Below are 19,314 nucleotides of genomic sequence, written 5' to 3' on the forward strand. Positions count from 1 at the left end.
CATTACTTCCGTAACCCTCAGCGAGCCTGACTCTGCTGCCCTGTACCAAAGCCGTCCTTCAACCGCTCGGCGCTCACAGATCTGTCCTCGCACGTCCAAGAAAATGAAGCAGTACTGCACCACCACCATCCCAATTCCCAATCATCCACCCTTCCCTCGCAGGCTCCACCCCTTCGTCAACGTCATTAGAGTGAACCCCGCTATGGCGGATACTTCCTGGTTGGAAGTGATGACGTAGTAAGCGTCGCCGGCAATGGTGGTGGTAGTTGCTAGCTAGTCAAGTGAAGGAATCGTGGTGAGCTGTGGGAACAGAGGAAGGATGGAGTCGCAGGATGTGTTGGCTGACACTGCTCAGCTCGCGTCCTATAACGTAGGGCTGCAGGTGGGTGTGTCTTCGGACTGTGAAAACAGTTGTGGGGGTAGGTAAAGTTCTCAGGGGTTAGAGTGCTGCTCGCTGTGAAACAGGTTCTGGAATTTTAGAGTATGTGGCAGAAATCATGTCTTGAATGCGGGTGCATTTATACCTGCCCTTGAGCAGGTGTAAATGTTTGTGCATAAAATTCTCTAGGAGGTGTGTTGATTAAAACATTGCCTGTGCACTATCCAGAGCAGGCCCCTGGCTATGCCAGTTAGTACTTGCCTCTTAATTTGGGTACATAATGTAATTGAATAACAAGCTAATCAATAATTGGCATTTTAACAAGCAATTACTGGCACTAATTAGATTTAATTGGAATTTATGGGCTTAAATTTTACGTGCATTAAAAAAAAGGGTGCAGAAATGGGGAGAGTCACTGGTGGAAAGGGAGCGTTCCTAGCATTTAAGAGTGTTGCTATAGAATAATGGGGATACGCTCCTAATTTATGCTTGTACATTTGCACCACATTTTAGTTGGTGCATATGGCTAAGTCCCAAGCGTAATCTCTGTTCTATAAACTGCACTTAACTTTAAGCACTGCTTATAGAATAGCGCTTTTTTTCTGCACCAGTTTTTGTACCTACAAATGCACCCAATCTTTAGCCCCTCCTTACCTCTCTACCCTCATCTCCCCTTACGTTCCTACCCGTAACCTCCGCTCTCAAGACAAATCACTCCTTTCAGTACCCTTCTCCACCACCGCTAACTCCAGGCTCCGCCCTTTCTGCCTTGCCTCACCCCATGCTTGGAATAAACTCCCTGAGCCCATACGCCAGGCCCCCTTCCTGCCCATCTTCAATTCCTTGCTCAAAGCCCACCTCTTCAATGTCACCTTTGGCACCTAACCACTATTCAGGAAATTTAGACTGCCCCCACTTGACATTTCGTCCTTTAGATTGTAAGTTCCTTTGAGCAGGGACTGTCCTTCTTTGTTAAACTGTACAGCGCTGCGTAACCCTAGTAGCGCTCTAGAAATGTTAAGTAGTAGTAGTAGTAGTAGTAGTAGTAGTGTAGGTGTCATGTATAGAATCTAGCCCTATGTGTGTATGTAGTAACACACATGAAAAATTTTTATAAAATGACTCTCTATGAGGGTACTTTTGGAGGTGAAGGCACCTTTTTTTGGTGTATTTTATAAAAACATTTGTAGCCCCATTTTATAAAGGACGTGGAAGTCGTCATTGAGAAGTTCAGGTCAGGATGTCTCAGATTTCGCTAGTATTTTAGAACAGGATCTGCTGACTTAGAAAGTGTTCTAAAATACAAGAAAAATGGATATTTATGTGCTGAGTGTGTGTGGCATAAACATTCATTGTAGGAAAAAGAAAAGTTGAAAATCTCAGTGGGTTGAAAACCAGAACATACGTGTTTCTTTGCCATTTTAGAAATATAAACATGTATTTTCCCAGCACTGTCTCAAAGACTGTGGGTTAGACTTTTGGGTTAGGCTCAAATGTAGCCATGTCATTCTATCAGGCCTGAATACTAGATTAGAGCAAAACAAGACTCAGAACTGGGAAATAGATCCCCCCAGACAAAGGAAATACGTAAATGATTTGCATTTCAAAAAGCATAGAGGGGCGTGGATCGGCAGTAACAACCAATGTTCCCTCTAAGCGGAGCGCGTGAGTGATAGTTCATACATTCTAGGAGCGTCGCTCTTGGATTTTAAATGGTTGCTCACAAAAATGGTTTTGGTTTTTTTTTTTGTGCTGTATTCAGAAATGCATTTCTAATACTGGTGCTCAAACATTGTTGGTTTTTACAATTTGTTGCTCACATGAAAAAAAATTTGCACAACCTAGGCCACTCCATAGAGGAAACATTGGTTACAACCCTAACCAGCTTACTGGGCAGACTAGATGGAGTGTCATGTACTATAGCGCTCTTTTACTAAGCTGCATTAGGCAACTATCATGCATCTAACATGAGATGTGCTCATGCATTCCATGTTAGTTTTGCCATCTGTGTGCACTAAGCGTGTGGTAATTTATTTTTTTAAAAATTGTTGGAGGGGCTGTGTTAGGGATGGAGAATGGACGTGGATGCATTATTCAGCTAGCATGTGCACATTGCTGCCGAGGTAACTGGTTAGTGCATCTATAATGCGGGAGCCCTTAATGCCACCTAAGTAAGAGGCAATTTTTTGAAAATGGCCATATGCTAATGTTCAGCAGGCAATTTGCCAATCACCTTGAGAGCACGATTACCCTTTGCTGTGTTTTTTTTCCGCCAAAGGTCTTTTTTAAGACCGCTTGTTTTCAGTGCTGATTGGCACACTTGCCACTGGATGATTTCACTGTCCAGATAATATAGAAAGACTCCTGAGGCAGGCCTTTGGCTGAAACACAGTGCGGTGTCGAGTCTTCTATCATTAAACTTGTGTCATTAAGAATTTGAAGTTTCTTTGATTTGTCCTCAGAGAGCCTGATCCACTTCCCACTGTTCTTGTTCCTTTGCGTCCTTCGTGGGATTTCAGCATTCCTCCAGTCAGGTGGACTTTTTCAGCATTAGCGCATGGCCATTAATGAAACACATTGGAAAAAACCCCGTTTTGATGACCAAACTAGAAATGTGCAGGAAAGGCTTGTGTTAAGCCCATTTCTTAGTGCAGCTTAGTAAAAGGACCCCTTATTTTGCTATGTTGTATTTTGTGCATTGCTTGTATTGTTTGCTATTATATTTGCTTTTTTTACCCTGTAGGTGTTGTTTAGAGTACTTACTTTCGGATTAAATGCGTTCACCCTTCGTTATGTTTCCAAGGAAATTATTGGCATCGTCAATGTCAGGTAAAAACAGTGAACACATTTTATTGTTTCCAAGATAGTTTTCTTCTGAGAGCTCTGGACTTTTCTCACCAGAAATGAATAGCTCAGGAAGAGTAACCAGGGAGTCTAAACATCTGTGTTCAACTCAATCTGGATAACCTTTAGTCAGGCATGCAGGGAAGTTAAAATCTCAGCACACCACCAGCTTCCCATCACTTGGTCAGGGGTTAGATTCGTCAGCACTATTTAGAGTGTCAAGCAGATGTGTGTAAATGGCACTGTAGCACTGGGGTGGCCAGGATTTCCACAATGAATATGCATGAGATCTCTTTGCATACAGTGGAGGCAGTGTATGCAAATAGGTCTCATGGATATTCATTAGGGAAATCCTGAAAACCCAACAGGATTGTGCCATCAGGGACCAGGGTTGGACACCCCTGCTGTACCAACTGCATGGTAATGTACGGTTTTGGTCTGGAACTCCCCCAGTCAGCATTTTCTCTCCTCTGTTCATCAGTGACCAAACGTCATCAATGGCTTAAGTGAATTAAATGGGTGGTCTACCAATTGCCAGTGGACAGGTGACCATATCATTAAAATTTTGCAGTCTCAGAAGGAAGGCTTGAATTTCTTTCGAATACTAGGATCAATTATATTTTTTCATCATATCCACATCTCCCTAAAGCAAATAAAACAGCCAGTAGGAGCAGAGGCTGTGAGGAGCTTAAGCCATGTAGCTAAAAAACGGCTCAAGAGCTTTGGCTCCTGTGAAAGCATTCGTCAAGCTGCCTGAATCTTTATCTTATAAGTAGCAGGTTGATCATATGTCTCCCCCTCTCTCTTCTTCCATTCAGTGTCACTCCTTTCCTCCCTTCCATCTAGTGTCCCACCTGTTTCCTCTCTCATTCCCCCTTCCCTTCTACAGCCATCCAGAATGTCTTATCACACTCCCTCCCAGCCTGCCTTTCCCTGGGCATCCAGGACCTCCTCTCTCTCTCCCTCTTATGCACCCACAATCCAACATCACTCCTCTGCTTCTCCCGCTCCCCACCATCGCCCCTTCTGTCTATCATCCCCCATCACCAAGCATTTCCCTCTTTCTCTTCCCTCCCTTCATTTAGCATGACCTCTGTCCCCAATACTATTGTCTCTTTTTGCCTTCCCCCATCATGCAGCATAGTCCCATCTCTCTTTTCCTCACCCTACCATTGTCCTAGCTTTCTCCCTCTCTCTCTCTTTCCGCCCCCGCTCCCTCCTGGTGACTAATTAAAACATCTTGAGTATGCAGCTGCCTGGAGGCGAGCTCCCCTGCCCTGCTTCTTGCTCACTCCCCTCCCCATTGTGCAGCTTAGTCCCATCTCTCTCCCTCTCCCCCTCTCTTTCTGTCCCGCTCCTGACTAATTAAAACCTCGAGTCCGTAGCTGCCTGGAGGCAAGCTACCCTGCCCTGCTTCTTGCTGGCTTCCCTCTCTTCCCCCCTCCCCGCGGCAAAACAAAATGAATTCCCTACTGCCCCTACCTGGGTAGGGGTAAAGGCACAGGCACCCAGACATTGCTTCCTCCCAGGCCGCTACTGTGGCGGCCTGGAGGAAGCATGAGCTGCTCTGTCTCGTGCTCCCGCTCTCCTCTCCTATCTCTCTGACCCTCGCGCTCACAGTGACAAAACAAAATGAAACTGTGTGCAGGGCCGTAGCCCTTCGTCTGCCTTCAGGAGGAGGAAGGAAGCCGTCAGCAGTGCGAGCAGAGCTATGGCCCCGCACACGGTTTCATTTTGTTTTGTCATCGTGAGCGTGAGTGTTGGAGAGGGAGGAGAGGAGAGAGCACGCGAGAAAGATAGGGCAGCTCATGGTTCCTCTAGGCTGCTGCAGTGGTGGCCTGGGAGGAAGTAGTGTCTGGACGCCTGTGCCCTTATCCCTGCCCAGGTAAGGGCAGCTCATTTGGGGGCAATGCCCCCCTCACCCCCCCCCCCCAAAAAAAAAAGACTATGCCCATGGAAGAAGGATAATATTATCCCTCACAAGAGCTATAATGCAGAGGACTGTTAAGGCCTGCAATCCTCAAGCACTGTTTTTCTGTGTGCCTGTGCCTCTGAAGGTTTTTTTTTTGTGTGTGAAAAAGGCTTCGGTGGTTGTGTTTTGATTACTTTTTGTTTGAAGTAAAGACCTTGGCAGCATGTGTAGCAGGCACATAACTGAACTTCTTGTCTTTCAGGTTAACGTTGCTGTATTCTACAGTAGTTTTCTTAGCTAGGGAAGCATTTCGACGGGCATGTCTCAGTGGCAGTGCTAAGAGGAACTGGACCCAGACAGTGAATCTTCTCTGGCTGACGTAAGTTTGTGCTGTTTTGATGGGATGCAGTATGTGGGTTGTTTCCTTTGGCAGCACTCTTCCTTCTGAGAGCATAGATTGGTGTTGATGACAGCACAAGAAACTAGATTAGAAACTTTGCTAAATAGTTTCCTTCACTTGCTGGATCTCTAGCAGAAGAAAAGCCCTTGAAAGTTCATGATGAAAAATGTCGCAATATATTGCTGAAAACACAATGGCTAAAATTGCAAGCAGTAAAATCTTCTGTGACCAAGTGCAATTATGCATTCCGACTTAATCATGTGTAGGTTTAGAAATGTAGTTATGAATTTTTGTACTGTAGTGCATCCTATAGGTGGGTTGGAGAAGTGGGTTGTGGATAACATAACAAAGGCCATGCCGACTCAGACCAGGATCCTTCGAGTGCAGCATCCTGTGCATGACTGTTTCCAATTCAGGTCACAAATATCCATCAGATCCCAAAAAGTAGATCAAAATGCTTCAAATCTCATTTCCAGGGATAAGCAATAGCATTCTCAAGGCTACTTGGTTAATAATTTTTTATGGACTTTAGTTAGAGAGCTTTGGACAAGTTCTTGAAAGATTCAGTACTTGAAAAATACTTCCTGCAACTTTGTTTTCAGTCTTCTGGTTATTCGTTTCATAGTGTCCTCTTGTTTTGTATTTTTTGAAAGTTCAAAGAAACTGCTCTATCCCACTCCTTGTTTTTATAAATTTCATCATATCCCCTGTGTTGTCTCTTTTCCAAGTTGAAGAGCCCTAATCTGTTTAGCCATTCACTATCAAACATATAAACGGCGAGTGACCGAACTCACTCGCAAATGCGCAGTAGAGACTTCCCTCTCTGTCCCGCCCCCGCGTCAATACGTGATGACGGGGCGGGACAGAGAGGGAAAACTGCGCTCCCCCCCCACGAGGTCGCCGCCACCGGTACCCTCCCCCCCTGAGTCGCCGCCGCCACCCCTCCACCTGGCCCGGGCCCTCTGATCACAATTAATTCAACTTACATCGCTGCAGCACGCAGATCAGCTGAGCTCCGGTCGGCCTTCCTTCCCTGCCTGTGTCCCGCCCTCGCAGATGGTACGTCACACGAGGGCGGGACACAGGCAGAGAAGGAAGGCCAGGCCGACGGGAGCTCAGCTTGATCTGCATGCTGCGGCGATGTAAGTTGAATGAATAGTGAACAGAAGGCCCAGGCCGGGTGGATGGATGGCGGCGGCGGCGACGACTCCGGGGGGGGGGGGGTACCGGTAGCGGTGACCTCGGGGGGGGGGGGGGGAGGGGGCAGCGGCGACCTCGGGGGGGGGGGGGGGCTTGGAAAACCCCCTTTCCAATAGTAGCCCGTTTTAACGGGCTCAACGGCTAGTTAAAGAGATGCTCCACCTCTTTTATCCTTTTTGTTGCTCTTCTCTGAATCTTTTGTGATGGGGCAACCAGACCTGCATTACGGACCTATATAGAGGCATAGTATTTTGTTTTTCTGTTCATTTTTCACATAACTCTTAACATTCTGTTTGCTTTTTTTTCACAATTGTGGCACAATGGCCAAAAAATATCAACTTAGTGTTCACGAGGACTTCTAAGTCTTTTTCTTCAGTGATGGCTCCTAACTAAGAACCCAGCACTTTGTATCTGTAGTTGTGATTAGTTTTTCTCTATGTGTATCACGTTACACTTGCCCACAGTAAGGGGGATGTGATCAACTTTAAGACGTGTTATTTTACTGTTAATCTTCGTTGCATAAATTGGGACCTGTCTTAAAATAGCACAAAGTAGTGGTAAAATATCACATTTTAACAGTAGTCCATGCTTATTTATTTTGCTGCATTTATATCCCACATTTTCCCACCTATTTGCAGGCTCAATGTGACTTACAATATAATACAACTACAATTACATTGATGGAATAGAAAATCAGAGTGTATATAACAGATAAGTTGTACAGGAATATTATGGCAGTCATATTAACAGAGAAGAATTTCAGAATTGTTGTTATTAAGGTGCATACGAAAATTATGTTGAGTAAGAAGTGGATAAATGGATAACAACATAACATAATGATATCAGGAGCAGGTGTCATTATCAGTAATTAGGGTGTAAATAAAATAGGCAAATTAAAAGAGTTCCAATATAAATTGAGTCTGGTGTAGTTTAGGAGTCAAATCGTTGAGGGATCCATTTTGTACGCTTTGTACGTTATGTTGATAACTATACTCCTTAAATTCATCTCCTGTTTAGATGCTCACTTTCCCAGTCTTGCAATCTTCTGCTGTTTTAAGAACTTTGAATAATTTTATGTCATCTGCATATTTGTCACTCTTATCTCCAGATAATTTGTGAATGTAAAACAGCACAGGTTCTGGTACAGACCTTTTAGCGTACTGATTCCCACGTCCGGTCCTGGGAGTACCTCTTGCCAGTCAGGTTTTCAGGATATCCACAATGAATATGCTTGAAAGAGATTTGCTTGTAATGGAAGCAGTGTATGCAAATCAAGTTCATGCATATTCATTGTGGATGTCCTGAAAACTTGACTGGCAAGAGGTATTCCCAGGACTGGACTTTGGAAACACTGCTTTAGGGCATGCCACTGTTGACTTTTTCCATGTCCTCCCTGTCTTTTAGCCAGTTTCCATTCCACTATAGGGTATTGCCTCTTATCCCATTTCCTGAGCAGTCTCTTAACAGGGGCATAGCCAGACTTTGGCGGGAGGGGAGTCCAGAGCCCGAGGTGAGGGGGCACATTTTAGCCCCCCCCCCCGCCATTGCCGACCACCGCTGCCGCCACCACCAACTTTGACGACCCCCCCCCCCTCCCGCTGCCAACCCTCTGCCGCCGTCGCTGTGGGCTACCTTTGCTGGCGGGGGACCCCAATCCCCTGCCAGCTGAGGTCCTCTTCTTCCCGCGAAGGCTTTGTTCTGTTTCTGACGTCCTGCACGTTGTACTTGCAGGACGTCAGACTCACAGAAACAGAACAAAGCCTGGCTGAAAATCCAAATAGATAATATCAGCTGACTTATCTTTAGTCATATGTTTGTTTACACTTTCAAAAAAGTCAAGACTTCCCTTTGCTGATCTCATGCTAACTCGTTCCTATTAAGCCGTATCTGTCTATATGGTCGGTAATTCCCCCCCCCCCCCCCCCCCCCCCCCCCCCCCCCCCCCGAGTATGTTCAACCATTTTGTGCCGCAGGTCAATAGTTTCCAGAATCACCTCTGGAGCCCTTTTTGAAAAACCGTATTATTTTGGCCACTTTTCAGTCCTCAGGTATTGTGGCCATTTTCAACAATAGGTTACAGTTTATTAGTAACAGAATAGCAATTTCAAGTTTGAGCTCTTTCTAAACTCTGCGTGAATAGCATTTGGTTCTGATAATTGTTCCTTTTTAGTTTTCATTTGCTGTATTACATCTTCAGACTTTAGGGGTCCTTTTACTGAAGTGCATTAATAAATTTAGTGCATGCTAAATAGGATGCCTGTAGGAATATAATGGGCGTCCTATTTCGAGCACTAAATCCATTAGTGCACCTCAGTACAAGAACCCCTTTAGTTAATCCTAATCACCATGTCAAAGAAGGATTCTGGTGTGGGTAGAACACCAACATCCTCTTTGGTAACAAGCAAGGCAAATAAGTAATTTTAGTTTTTCTGCTATTTCCTTATCTTGCCTGAGCACTTTTACCCCTTGGTCATGTAGTGATCCATCAGATTCCTTCAGACATTTTATATATATTTATTTTAAATATTATATTCTGCATATTTAAAATATGTGGATTATAATAAATATAAACAATTAAAAACATGACCCCATAAAGCAATAAATTCACATTCCATTATGTAGCTTCCCACTATTCCAGAACCTGTGGGATAGTTGTGTCCATCAACCAGCAGGTGGAGATACAGAACTGAAGACCGCAACGAGACATATCTCTCTTGGCATCCAGGGCCCAATGCACAAAGGGTGCCGTTGACTACGGCAGCCGTGCAAGAAGGTAACAAGTCGCAAACAGCGGCCAATACACAATGTGGATGACATGCAGATGATATGCACAGATCCTCCGTGCATTGGCCACTGTTTGCAACTCGAATCTGTCAAATGCATTTGAAATTGCTGTCAAATGCATTTGACACTAGACCACCACGGAGCATTTTTGAATTGATCGGAGGGGTGGGCTTGAAAGGGGGTCCACCGGACTCCAGCAGACCCCCTCTTGAGCCCTCCCGTGCAACTAAAACAAAAACTGTGTGGTGGTCTAGTGACCCCCCTCCCCTTCTACAAAAACCCTGGTGGTCTATTGGACCCCTTCTTGAGCTCCCCTCACTTCAAAGCAACTCCATGGTGGTCTAGCGACCCCTCCTCCCCTCCAGTCCACATACCTCAACAGCAATGCCTCTTATTTCCTGCCTCTGAGCCTGCTTTCTCAAAATGGTGGCACCCAGGGTGCACCGGGCAGGGGCTGGGTGCCATCATTTTGAGTATGTGAGCACAGAGGCAGGAGGGAGGAGGCATTGCTCCTTCCCTCCTGTCTCCAACTGTTGAGGTGTGTGGAGGGGAGGGGGGGGGGTCACTAGACCACCATTGACTTGTTTTGAGTGAGAGGGAGGGCTCGAGAAGGGGTCCATTGGACCACCAAGGATTCTTTCCTTGGGGGGCAGCTGGGATAGGGTTCTGGGTCCACTAGACCACCAGGGAAGTCTTTAAAGGTCTTGAAGGGAGGGAGAGGGTCAAGGGTCCATGAGTGCAAGCAGACTGTTCTCCATAAGGACAGGTCCAGACCTGCCATAAAATGTTAAAGGTAGGTTCTCAGGTCTGTGCATTGCTTGGACTGCTCATTTTAATACTAATGTGCTTGTTACAATGCAACTGCATAGGGTAGTTGGTAGCTGCTACGGGGTACGGTAAAAGGGACACAGAATCCCTTTGTGTATTACATGCTAAATAATGTTTGCATTAGACCGGCTACAGCTGATCTAAAGCAGATGTTCCAAGCATGGTAAGCTTTGTACATTGGGCCCCCAGTCCGGCTCCTCAGTATTTTCTGTCTTCAGCAGGCAGATGGACACTCTTTTCAGCCTGTGGTTCTGAGTGATTTGCTCATGATCCAGTTGGTCAGCTGGTCCCCAGTTGAGCTTTGCGGGTGGCTTGAGTCTGCAGAGTCGTATCTGGAGGTCTTCAGATCCCTGTCCCTGGTGCTCTGCAAATTTACTTCTCCTCTGCTGTGCCTTCTAGAGGCTATCTGATAATGATGTAAACTATAACCTGTAAAATATATCAATTCTGACGCTTAAAGAAATATTTGAAGATGTATTGAATTAAGGAAATACAGTACGTAGGTAGAAGAGATAGTGGGCACACTAAGTAGACAGTAGAACATAAGCATTAATGATAGACACTATTCACATGTGGAGTTTTTTCAAGTCACATGATGGCACGCCGAGCTCTTGCCTTATAGCCCGCGGAAGTGGACTGGCGGGGTGGCAACTCTGAGGCTTTTTTCCCCACATTTAGATATATTTGATTTATTTGTCACATCTAGGTTACTGCTGTCCAGGTGGGAGTACCACGAGATCTATACACAGGAAGTGTGAGCCTGTATGGGCTCTGAGCTGGTGTTAGGTTTTCGGTGGTATGGGTGTGCTTGTTGACTGTGCCTGTTTGAGCATCGGGGAGGAATATGAAATAGCCTCCTTTTGTGTACATTTGTATGCAGTTGTCTTTCTCCGAGGACAAGCAGGCTGCTTGTTCTCACTGATGGGTGACGTCCACGGCAGCCCCTCCAATCGGAATCTTCACTAGCAAAGTCCTTTGCTAGCCCTCGCGCGCCTATGCGCACCGTGCATGCGCGGCCGTCTTCCCGCCCGAAACCGGCTTGAGCCGGCCAGTCTTCTTTTGTCCGCACTCGGTACGGTCGTGTTTTCGCCGTGTCGAGCCCCGGAAAGTCGACCTCGCGCGTCCTTTTCGACGTGTTTTTTCTTCGGAAAATCCTAAAACTGTTCGGGAAGTGCTCCGGAAGCCCCATAGGGTTTCGTTTTGCCCCTTCCCGTATTTTCAGTTTTTGCCCCGGTAAGTTTTCTTTCGTCGTCGGGGTAGGCCTCACTTAGGCCTCGGTCGAAATTTCTCCTTAAATTTTTCTGGTGCCACTTTCGTCATTTCGACTTTTGATTTCGCCGGCGTGATTTTTCCGCCCATGACATCGAAGCCTTCCAGCGGCTTCAAGAAGTGCACCCAGTGTGCCCGGGTAATCTCGCTCACTGACAGGCACGCGTCGTGTCTTCAGTGTCTGGGGGCTGGGCACCGCCCTCAGGCCTGTAGTCTGTGTTCCCTTTTGCAAAGGCGGACTCAGGTAGCGAGATTGGCCCAGTGGAACGTTTTGTTCTCGGGCTCTTCGTCGGCATCGGCACCGGGGGTATCGAGTGCATCGACGTCTTCAGCGTCCAGAGCTTCATCCTCGGCCGCCAGTGCATCGAGTGCATCGAGGCATCAGCCCTCTGCATCGGCGCCGAGACATCGGATAGCTGCATCGACGTCGGTGGTACCGGGACCTCGTCTGCTGATGTCGTCGGACGGTGGTGCATCGTCTGGAGTGCAGGTGAGGGCTGTCCATTCCCCTGCTGGTGGCGGTGAGCCTTCGGGTGGGTCTCCCCCTACCCTGAGGGCTCCTGCGGTACAGCCCCCCCGAGACCGACCTCCTTCGGCCTCGTCCCCGAGGAAGCGACGGCTGGATTCTACGTCCTCCTCGTCGGTACCGGGAAGCTCCGGTGACATACTTCGTTCCAAGAAGTCGAAGAAGCATCGTCACCGGTCCCCTTTCCGTGTCGGTACCGAGAGCTCTGGGTCGCCGAGGGAGTCGGCACCCAGCAGGCATCGGCACCGAGAGGACCGCTCACCCTCTGTTCAGGAGGTGTCGATGCGCTCCACTCTGGACAGCCCGGAACAGCCTCCACGCCCGGAACAGGTTCTGATGTCGACGCCTGCATCGACTTCCATGCCTTTCTCTGCAGCCGCTCTGAACGAGAGCCTCCGGGCCGTTCTCCCAGAGATTCTGGGAGAGCTGTTGCGCCCTACCCCTCCGGTACCGGCGGTGCTTGCGCCTCCGGTACCGTCGAGCGTGGCGCCGGCTGGCCCATCGCCCGAGGTGAGGTCTCCGGCGTCGGTACCGCGTGCGGTGCCGGCTGCCGTCGCCTCCCAGGAAGGCTCCCCGACTACGTCGGCGGAGGGAGCTTCGCCGATGCGGGCGAGGGAGTCTACCTCTCGATGCCCCCATCGTGCACGTGGCTCCACGGAGTCGAGTCGGGCGCGGTTGCAGACACAGGTCCGTGAACTTGTGTCTGACACCGAGGGTGAGGCCTCGTGGGAAGAGGAAGAAGACCCCAGATATTTCTCTGACGAGGAGTCTGAGGGTCTTCCTTCCGATCCCACTCCCTCTCCTGAAAGACAGCTTTCTCCTCCTGAGAGTCTGTCTTTCGCTTCCTTTGTCCGGGAGATGTCTACGGCCATCCCCTTCCCGGTGGTTGTGGAGGACGAGCCCAGGGCTGAAATGTTTGAGCTCCTGGACTATCCTTCTCCACCTAAGGAAGCGTCCACTGTTCCCCTGCACCATGTCCTCAAAAAGACATTGCTGGCGAACTGGACCAAGCCTTTAACTAATCCCCACATCCCCAAGAAGATCGAGTCCCAGTACTGGATCCATGGGGACCCAGATCTGATGCGCACTCAGTTGCCTCATGATTCTGGAGTTGTGGATCTGGCCCTAAAGAAGGCTAAGAGTTCTAGGGAGCATGCTTCGGCGCCCCCGGGCAAGGACTCTAGAACCTTAGACTCCTTTGGGAGGAAGGCCTACCATTCTTCTATGCTCGTGGCCAAAATTCAGTCTTACCAGCTCTACACGAGCATACACATGCGGAACAATGTGCGGCAGTTGGCGGGCTTGGTTGATGCTCTTCCCCCTGAGCAAGCCAAGCCTTTTCAGGAGGTGGTCAGGCAGCTGAAGGCGTGCAGAAAATTCCTGGCCAGAGGGGTGTATGACACCTTTGATGTTGCGTCCAGGGCCGCTGCTCAAGGTGTGGTGATGCGCAGGCTCTCATGGCTGCGTGCCTCCGACCTGGAGAATAGAATCCAGCAGCGGATTGCGGACTCGCCTTGCCGTGCGGATAATATTTTTGGAGAGAAAGTCGAACAGGTGGTAGAGCAGCTCCACCAGCGGGACACCGCATTCGACAAGTTCTCCCGCCGGCAGCCTTCAGCTTCTACCTCTACAGGTAGACGATTTTTCGGGGGAAGGAAGACTGTTCCCTACTCTTCTGGCAAGCCTAGGTACAATCCTCCTTCTTGACAGCCTGCGGCCCAGGCTAAGCCCCAGCGCGCTCGCTCTCGTCAGCAGCGTGCGACTCAGCAAGGCCCCTCGGCTCCCCAGCAAAAGCAAGGGGCGAGCTTTTGACTGGCTCCAGCAGAGCATAGCCGACATCCAAGTGTCAGTGCCGGGCGACCTGCCAGTCGGAGGGAGGTTGAAAGCTTTTCACCAAAGGTGGCCTCTCATAACCTCCGATCAGTGGGTTCTGCAAATAGTCCGGCAAGGATACACCCTCAATTTGGCCTCCAAACCTCCAAATTGTCCACCGGGAGCTCAGTCTTACAGCTTCCAGCACAAGCAGGTACTTGCAGAGGAACTCTCCGCCCTTCTCAGCGCCAATGCGGTCGAGCCCGTGCCATCCGGGCAAGAAGGGCTGGGATTCTATTCCAGGTACTTCCTTGTGGAAAAGAAAACAGGGGGGATGCGTCCCATCCTAGACCTAAGGGCCCTGAACAAATATCTGGTCAAAGAAAAGTTCAGGATGCTTTCCCTGGGCACCCTACTTCCCATGATTCAGGAAAACGATTGGCTATGCTCTCTGGACTTGAAGGATGCCTACACACACATCCCGATACTGCCAGCTCACAGACAGTATCTGCGATTTCAGCTGGGCACACGTCACTTCCAGTACTGTGTGCTACCCTTTGGGCTCGCCTCTGCGCCCAGGGTGTTCACAAAGTGCTTGGCTGTAGTAGCAGCAGCACTTCGCAGGCTGGGGGTGCACGTGTTCCCATATCTCGACGATTGGCTGGTGAAGAACACGTCCGAGGCAGGAGCCCTGCAGTCCATGCAGATGACTATTCGCCTCCTGGAGCTACTGGGGTTTGTGATAAATTACCCAAAGTCCCATCTTCTCCCGGCGCAGAGACTCGAATTCATAGGAGCTCTGCTGGATTCTCGGACGGCTCGCGCCTATCTCCCAGAGGCGAGAGCCAACAATTTGTTGTCCCTCGTCTCGCGGGTGCGAGCGTCACAGCAGTTCACAGCTCGGCAGATGTTGAGATTGCTGGGCCACATGGCCTCCACAGTTCATGTGACTCCCATGGCCCGCCTTCACATGAGATCTGCTCAATGGACCCTAGCTTCCCAGTGGTTTCAGGCTGCTGGGGATCTAGAAGACGTGATCCACCTGTCCACGAGTTTTCTCGAATCCCTGTATTGGTGGACGATTTGGTCTAATTTGACTCTGGGACGTCCTTTCCAAATTCCTCAGCCACAAAAAGTGCTGACCACGGATGCGTCTCTCCTGGGATGGGGAGCTCATGTCGATGGGCTTCACACCCAAGGAAGCTGGTCCCTCCAGGAACGCGATCTACAGATCAATCTTCTGGAGTTGCGAGCGATCTGGAACGCTCTGAAGGCTTTCAGAGATCGGCTGTCCCATCAAATTATCCAAATTCAGACAGACAACCAGGTTGCCATGTACTACGTCAACAAGCAGGGGGGCACCGGATCTCACCTCCTGTGTCAGGAAGCCGTCAGCATGTGGCTCTGGGCTCGCCGTCACGGCATGGTGCTCCAAGCCACATATCTGGCAGGCGTAAACAACAGTCTGGCCGACAGGTTGAGCAGGATTATGCAACCTCACGAGTGGTCGCTCAACTCCCGAGTGGTGCGCCAGATCTTCCAAGTGTGGGGCACCCCCTTGGTGGATCTCTTCGCAACTCGAGCCAACCACAAAGTCCCTCAGTTCTGTTCCAGGCTTCAGGCCCACGGCAGACTGGCATCAGATGCCTTCCTCCTGGATTGGGGGGAGGGCCTGCTGTATGCTTATCCTCCCATACCTCTGGTGGGGAAGACTTTGTTGAAACTCAAGCAAGACCGAGGCACCATGATTCTGATTGCTCCTTTTTGGCCGCGTCAGATCTGGTTCCCTCTTCTTCTGGAGTTGTCCTCCGAAGAACCGTGGAGATTGGAGTGTTTTCCGACTCTCATCACGCAGGACGAAGGGGCTCTTCTGCATCCCAGCCTCCGGTCCCTGGCTCTCACGGCCTGGATGTTGAGAGCGTAGACTTTGCCTCTTTGGGTCTGTCAGAGGGTGTCTCCCGCGTCTTGCTTGCTTCCAGAAAAGATTCCACTAAGAGGAGTTACTTCTTTCTATGGAGGAGGTTTGCCGTCTGGTGTGACAGCAAGGCCCTAGATCCTCGCTCTTGTCCTACACAGACCCTGCTTGAATACCTTCTGCACTTGTCTGAGTCTGGTCTCAAGACCAACTCTGTAAGAGTTCACCTTAGTGCAATCAGTGCATACCATTACCATGTGGAAGGTAAGCCGATCTCAGGACAGCCTTTAGTTGTTCGCTTCATGAGAGGTTTGCTTTTGTCAAAGCCCCCTGTCAAGCCTCCTACAGTGTCATGGGATCTCAATGTCGTTCTCACCCAGCTGATGAAACCTCCTTTTGAGCCACTGAATTCCTGCCATCTGAAGTACTTGACCTGGAAGGTCATTTTCCTGGTGGCAGTTACTTCAGCTCGTAGAGTCAGTGAGCTTCAGGCCCTGGTAGCCCAGGCCCCTTACACCAAATTTCATCATAACAGAGTAGTCCTCTGCACTCACCCTAAGTTCCTGCCAAAGGTTGTGTCGGAGTTCCATCTGAACCAGTCTATTGTCTTGCCAACATTCTTTCCCCGTCCTCATTCCTGCCCTGCTGAACGTCAGCTGCACACATTGGACTGCAAGAGAGCATTGGCCTTCTATCTGGAGCGGACACAGCCCAACAGACAGTCCGCCCAATTGTTTGTTTCTTTTGATCCCAATAGGAGGGGAGTGGATGTGGGGAAACGCACCATATCCAATTGGCTAGCAGATTGCATTTCCTTCACTTACACCCAGGCGGGGCTGGCTCTTGAGGGTCATGTCACGGCTCATAATGTTAGAGCCATGGCTGCATCGGTAGCCCACTTCAAGTCAGCCTCCATTGAAGAAATTTGCAAAGCTGCGACGTGGTCATCTGTCCACACATTCACATCTCATTACTGCCTGCAGCAGGATACCCGACGCGACAGTCGGTTCGGGCAGTCAGTTCTTCAGAACCTGTTTGGGCTTTAGGATCCAACTCCACCCCCCGAGGGCCCTGTTTGTTCTGTTCCAGGCTACACTCTCAGTTAGTTGGTAAATTTTTTAGGTCAATCTCTGTTATGTCCTCGCCGTTGCGAGGCCCAATTGACCATGTTTGTTGTTTTGAGTGAGCCTGGGGGCTAGGGATACCCCATCAGTGAGAACAAGCAGCCTGCTTGTCCTCAGAGAAAGCGAATGCTACATACCTGTAGAAGGTATTCTCCGAGGACAGCAGGCTGATTGTTCTCACAAACCCGCCCACCTCCCCTTTGGAGTTGTCTTCCCTTGTCTTTCTCTTGCTACATATCAGACTGGCTGGCTCAAGCCGGTTTCGGGCGGGAAGACGGCCGCGCATGCGCGGTGCGCATAGGCGCGCGAGGGCTAGCAAAGGACTTTGCTAGTGAAGATTCCGATTGGAGGGGCTGCCGTGGACGTCACCCATCAGTGAGAACAATCAGCCTGCTGTCCTCGGAGAATACCTTCTACAGGTATGTAGCATTCGCTTTGTTGTCCGGCGAGCTCATTGTGCACCGGTAAACATGTGCGCTAATTCAGAGCTAATGGCCTCTAGTGCCCATGTCTACTTCTGATCATCAGTCAGTCTATATAGTTTTGATTCTAAAGGGGACTACTTCAAATGGACCATTTTGAAGTGCCCTAGTAACTTTTTTCAGCTATTTTACCATCCTCACAGTACCTTAATTAACACTTAATTCAGGTCAGTAGGACTGTTACCTCTCCTCCAGTCAAAGAACAGAAAATAACTTTTTCTTTTAAGACAGACAGTTTGAGCCCGGCTCTGCTACTATCCTTTTAAATGCTCTTGGCTGTTACAGTTAACTGGCTAGGTTAACTACATAAATAGGACTGACTTTTATGTGGTCCTGTCTTCATGCATTGTCTCATAACTGAATATCGTACTTATTGGCCCTTAAGTGTTGTATAAGTGGCCTTAGCCATGTTTATGTGGGCCATTCCCATGTGCTAAGGCCATTTTTTCCACATGGATAAAATGGCCAAGTTTTCTATATTTTCGATTTATTTATTTTATTATTTATTTATTAGGATTTATTTACCACCTTTTTGAAGCAATTCACTCAAGGCGGTGTACAGCAAGAATAAGTCAAACATAAGCAATAGATAAAGCAGTAAAAATATTCAAACAACAATGCAAAGTATGGCACAGTATGCTACATTATAATGCCAACACAATACGCAATGAAACATTTTAATAGACAGCAAGATGGAACATATAGATAGATAAGTACAGAAGTAGTGCCACACTGGGACAGACCAAAGGTCCACCGAGCCCAGCACCCTGCCTCCAACTGCGGCCAATCCAGGCCACAAGTACCTGGCAAGATCCCAAAACATTTCAACTCTAACTATTGTTGCTTGTTAAGTGCTGTTATCAATGCTGTTTAGCTTGTTTAGCCAATTAAGTTACGCGTGTTGTTATAGAATACACATGGATTTCAGTGTGGATCTTTAATGGCCACATGCTAACTTTTCTATTAGCATGTGAGCATTTACTGACACCCATTTTGTAGATGGTAAAGGCTCACATGTTAATCAGCATGCAGCAATTTAGCTGCGCTAACAGATTAGCGCAGAACACTCTTACTCTATGCTCTCGACCCATCCACAGTGCTAAAAAAAATGAGCTATATTATAGTGCATGGGAAGTGTGCACAGATGTTGGAATTGCTGTGGGACACTAGAGTGTGCCCTGTGGTAAGGCATTTTAAACTGCGGTAAGCATGCATTAATGATTACCACAGTCTAGTAAAAGGACCCCCTTAGCCAGCCCTTGAAACCCGGAAATTCAATGCCAGTGCCCAGATATGTCCTGGCATTTAATTTCTGGGTTTAACGGTGAAAGCGGTCAGCAAAACATGCTGCTGGCTGAATATCGGGCCCCTCATGCTTTACAAGCAAATGGTTTTGATTGTTACAGTTTTGAATTTGTGAAGTGAAATTATAAAAACCAGAAAAAAAATGATCAAGTAAGAATTGTATTTCTTTGTGCGTTATGGCCATTGGGATGGAGGAGTAGCCTAATGGTTAGTCCAGTGGGCTTTGATCCTGACAACCTAGGTACAGTTCCCACTGCAGCTCCTTGTGACCTTGGACAAGTCACTTAACTCACCATTGTCCCAGGTACAAAAAGATTAGATTGTGAGCCCCCTAGGAACAGAGAAAATACCTGTATATAATGTGTACAGTGCTGCATACATCTAGTAGCGCTTTAGAAATGTATAATTTGATGGGAGGGGGCTGGTATTTCCGCCCCCTTTTTTTCCCAGTTCATTTGGAGCCAGGTTTTTGTGCTGGCACCATTAACTTTCCTCAGAGATCTTTTTAGAAGATCCTTTTATTATTCCGTGCCT

The 19,314-nt window shown here is 48.4% G+C and overlaps 1 protein-coding gene across 2 annotated transcripts in view; it reads left to right on the top strand.

The window, feature by feature from the left end:
• Positions 1-246: 246 nt before the first annotated feature.
• The window catches only part of RFT1 (RFT1 homolog), a 48,010-nt gene continuing 28,942 nt past the window's right edge, over positions 247-19,314 (top strand). The window contains exons 1-3 of one of the 2 annotated variants that reach the window (XM_030207245.1): positions 247-382; positions 3,123-3,208; positions 5,398-5,514. In XM_030207245.1, the coding sequence (XP_030063105.1) occupies positions 320-382; positions 3,123-3,208; positions 5,398-5,514 (266 nt within the window). In that variant the 5' untranslated portion in view covers positions 247-319. The remainder of the gene's footprint in view (positions 383-3,122; positions 3,209-5,397; positions 5,515-19,314) is intronic. The other variant, XM_030207246.1, reaches the window with a different exon arrangement.

Source organism: Microcaecilia unicolor, chromosome 6 (assembly GCF_901765095.1).
Source record: "Microcaecilia unicolor chromosome 6, aMicUni1.1, whole genome shotgun sequence".
NCBI lineage: Eukaryota > Metazoa > Chordata > Amphibia > Gymnophiona > Siphonopidae > Microcaecilia > Microcaecilia unicolor.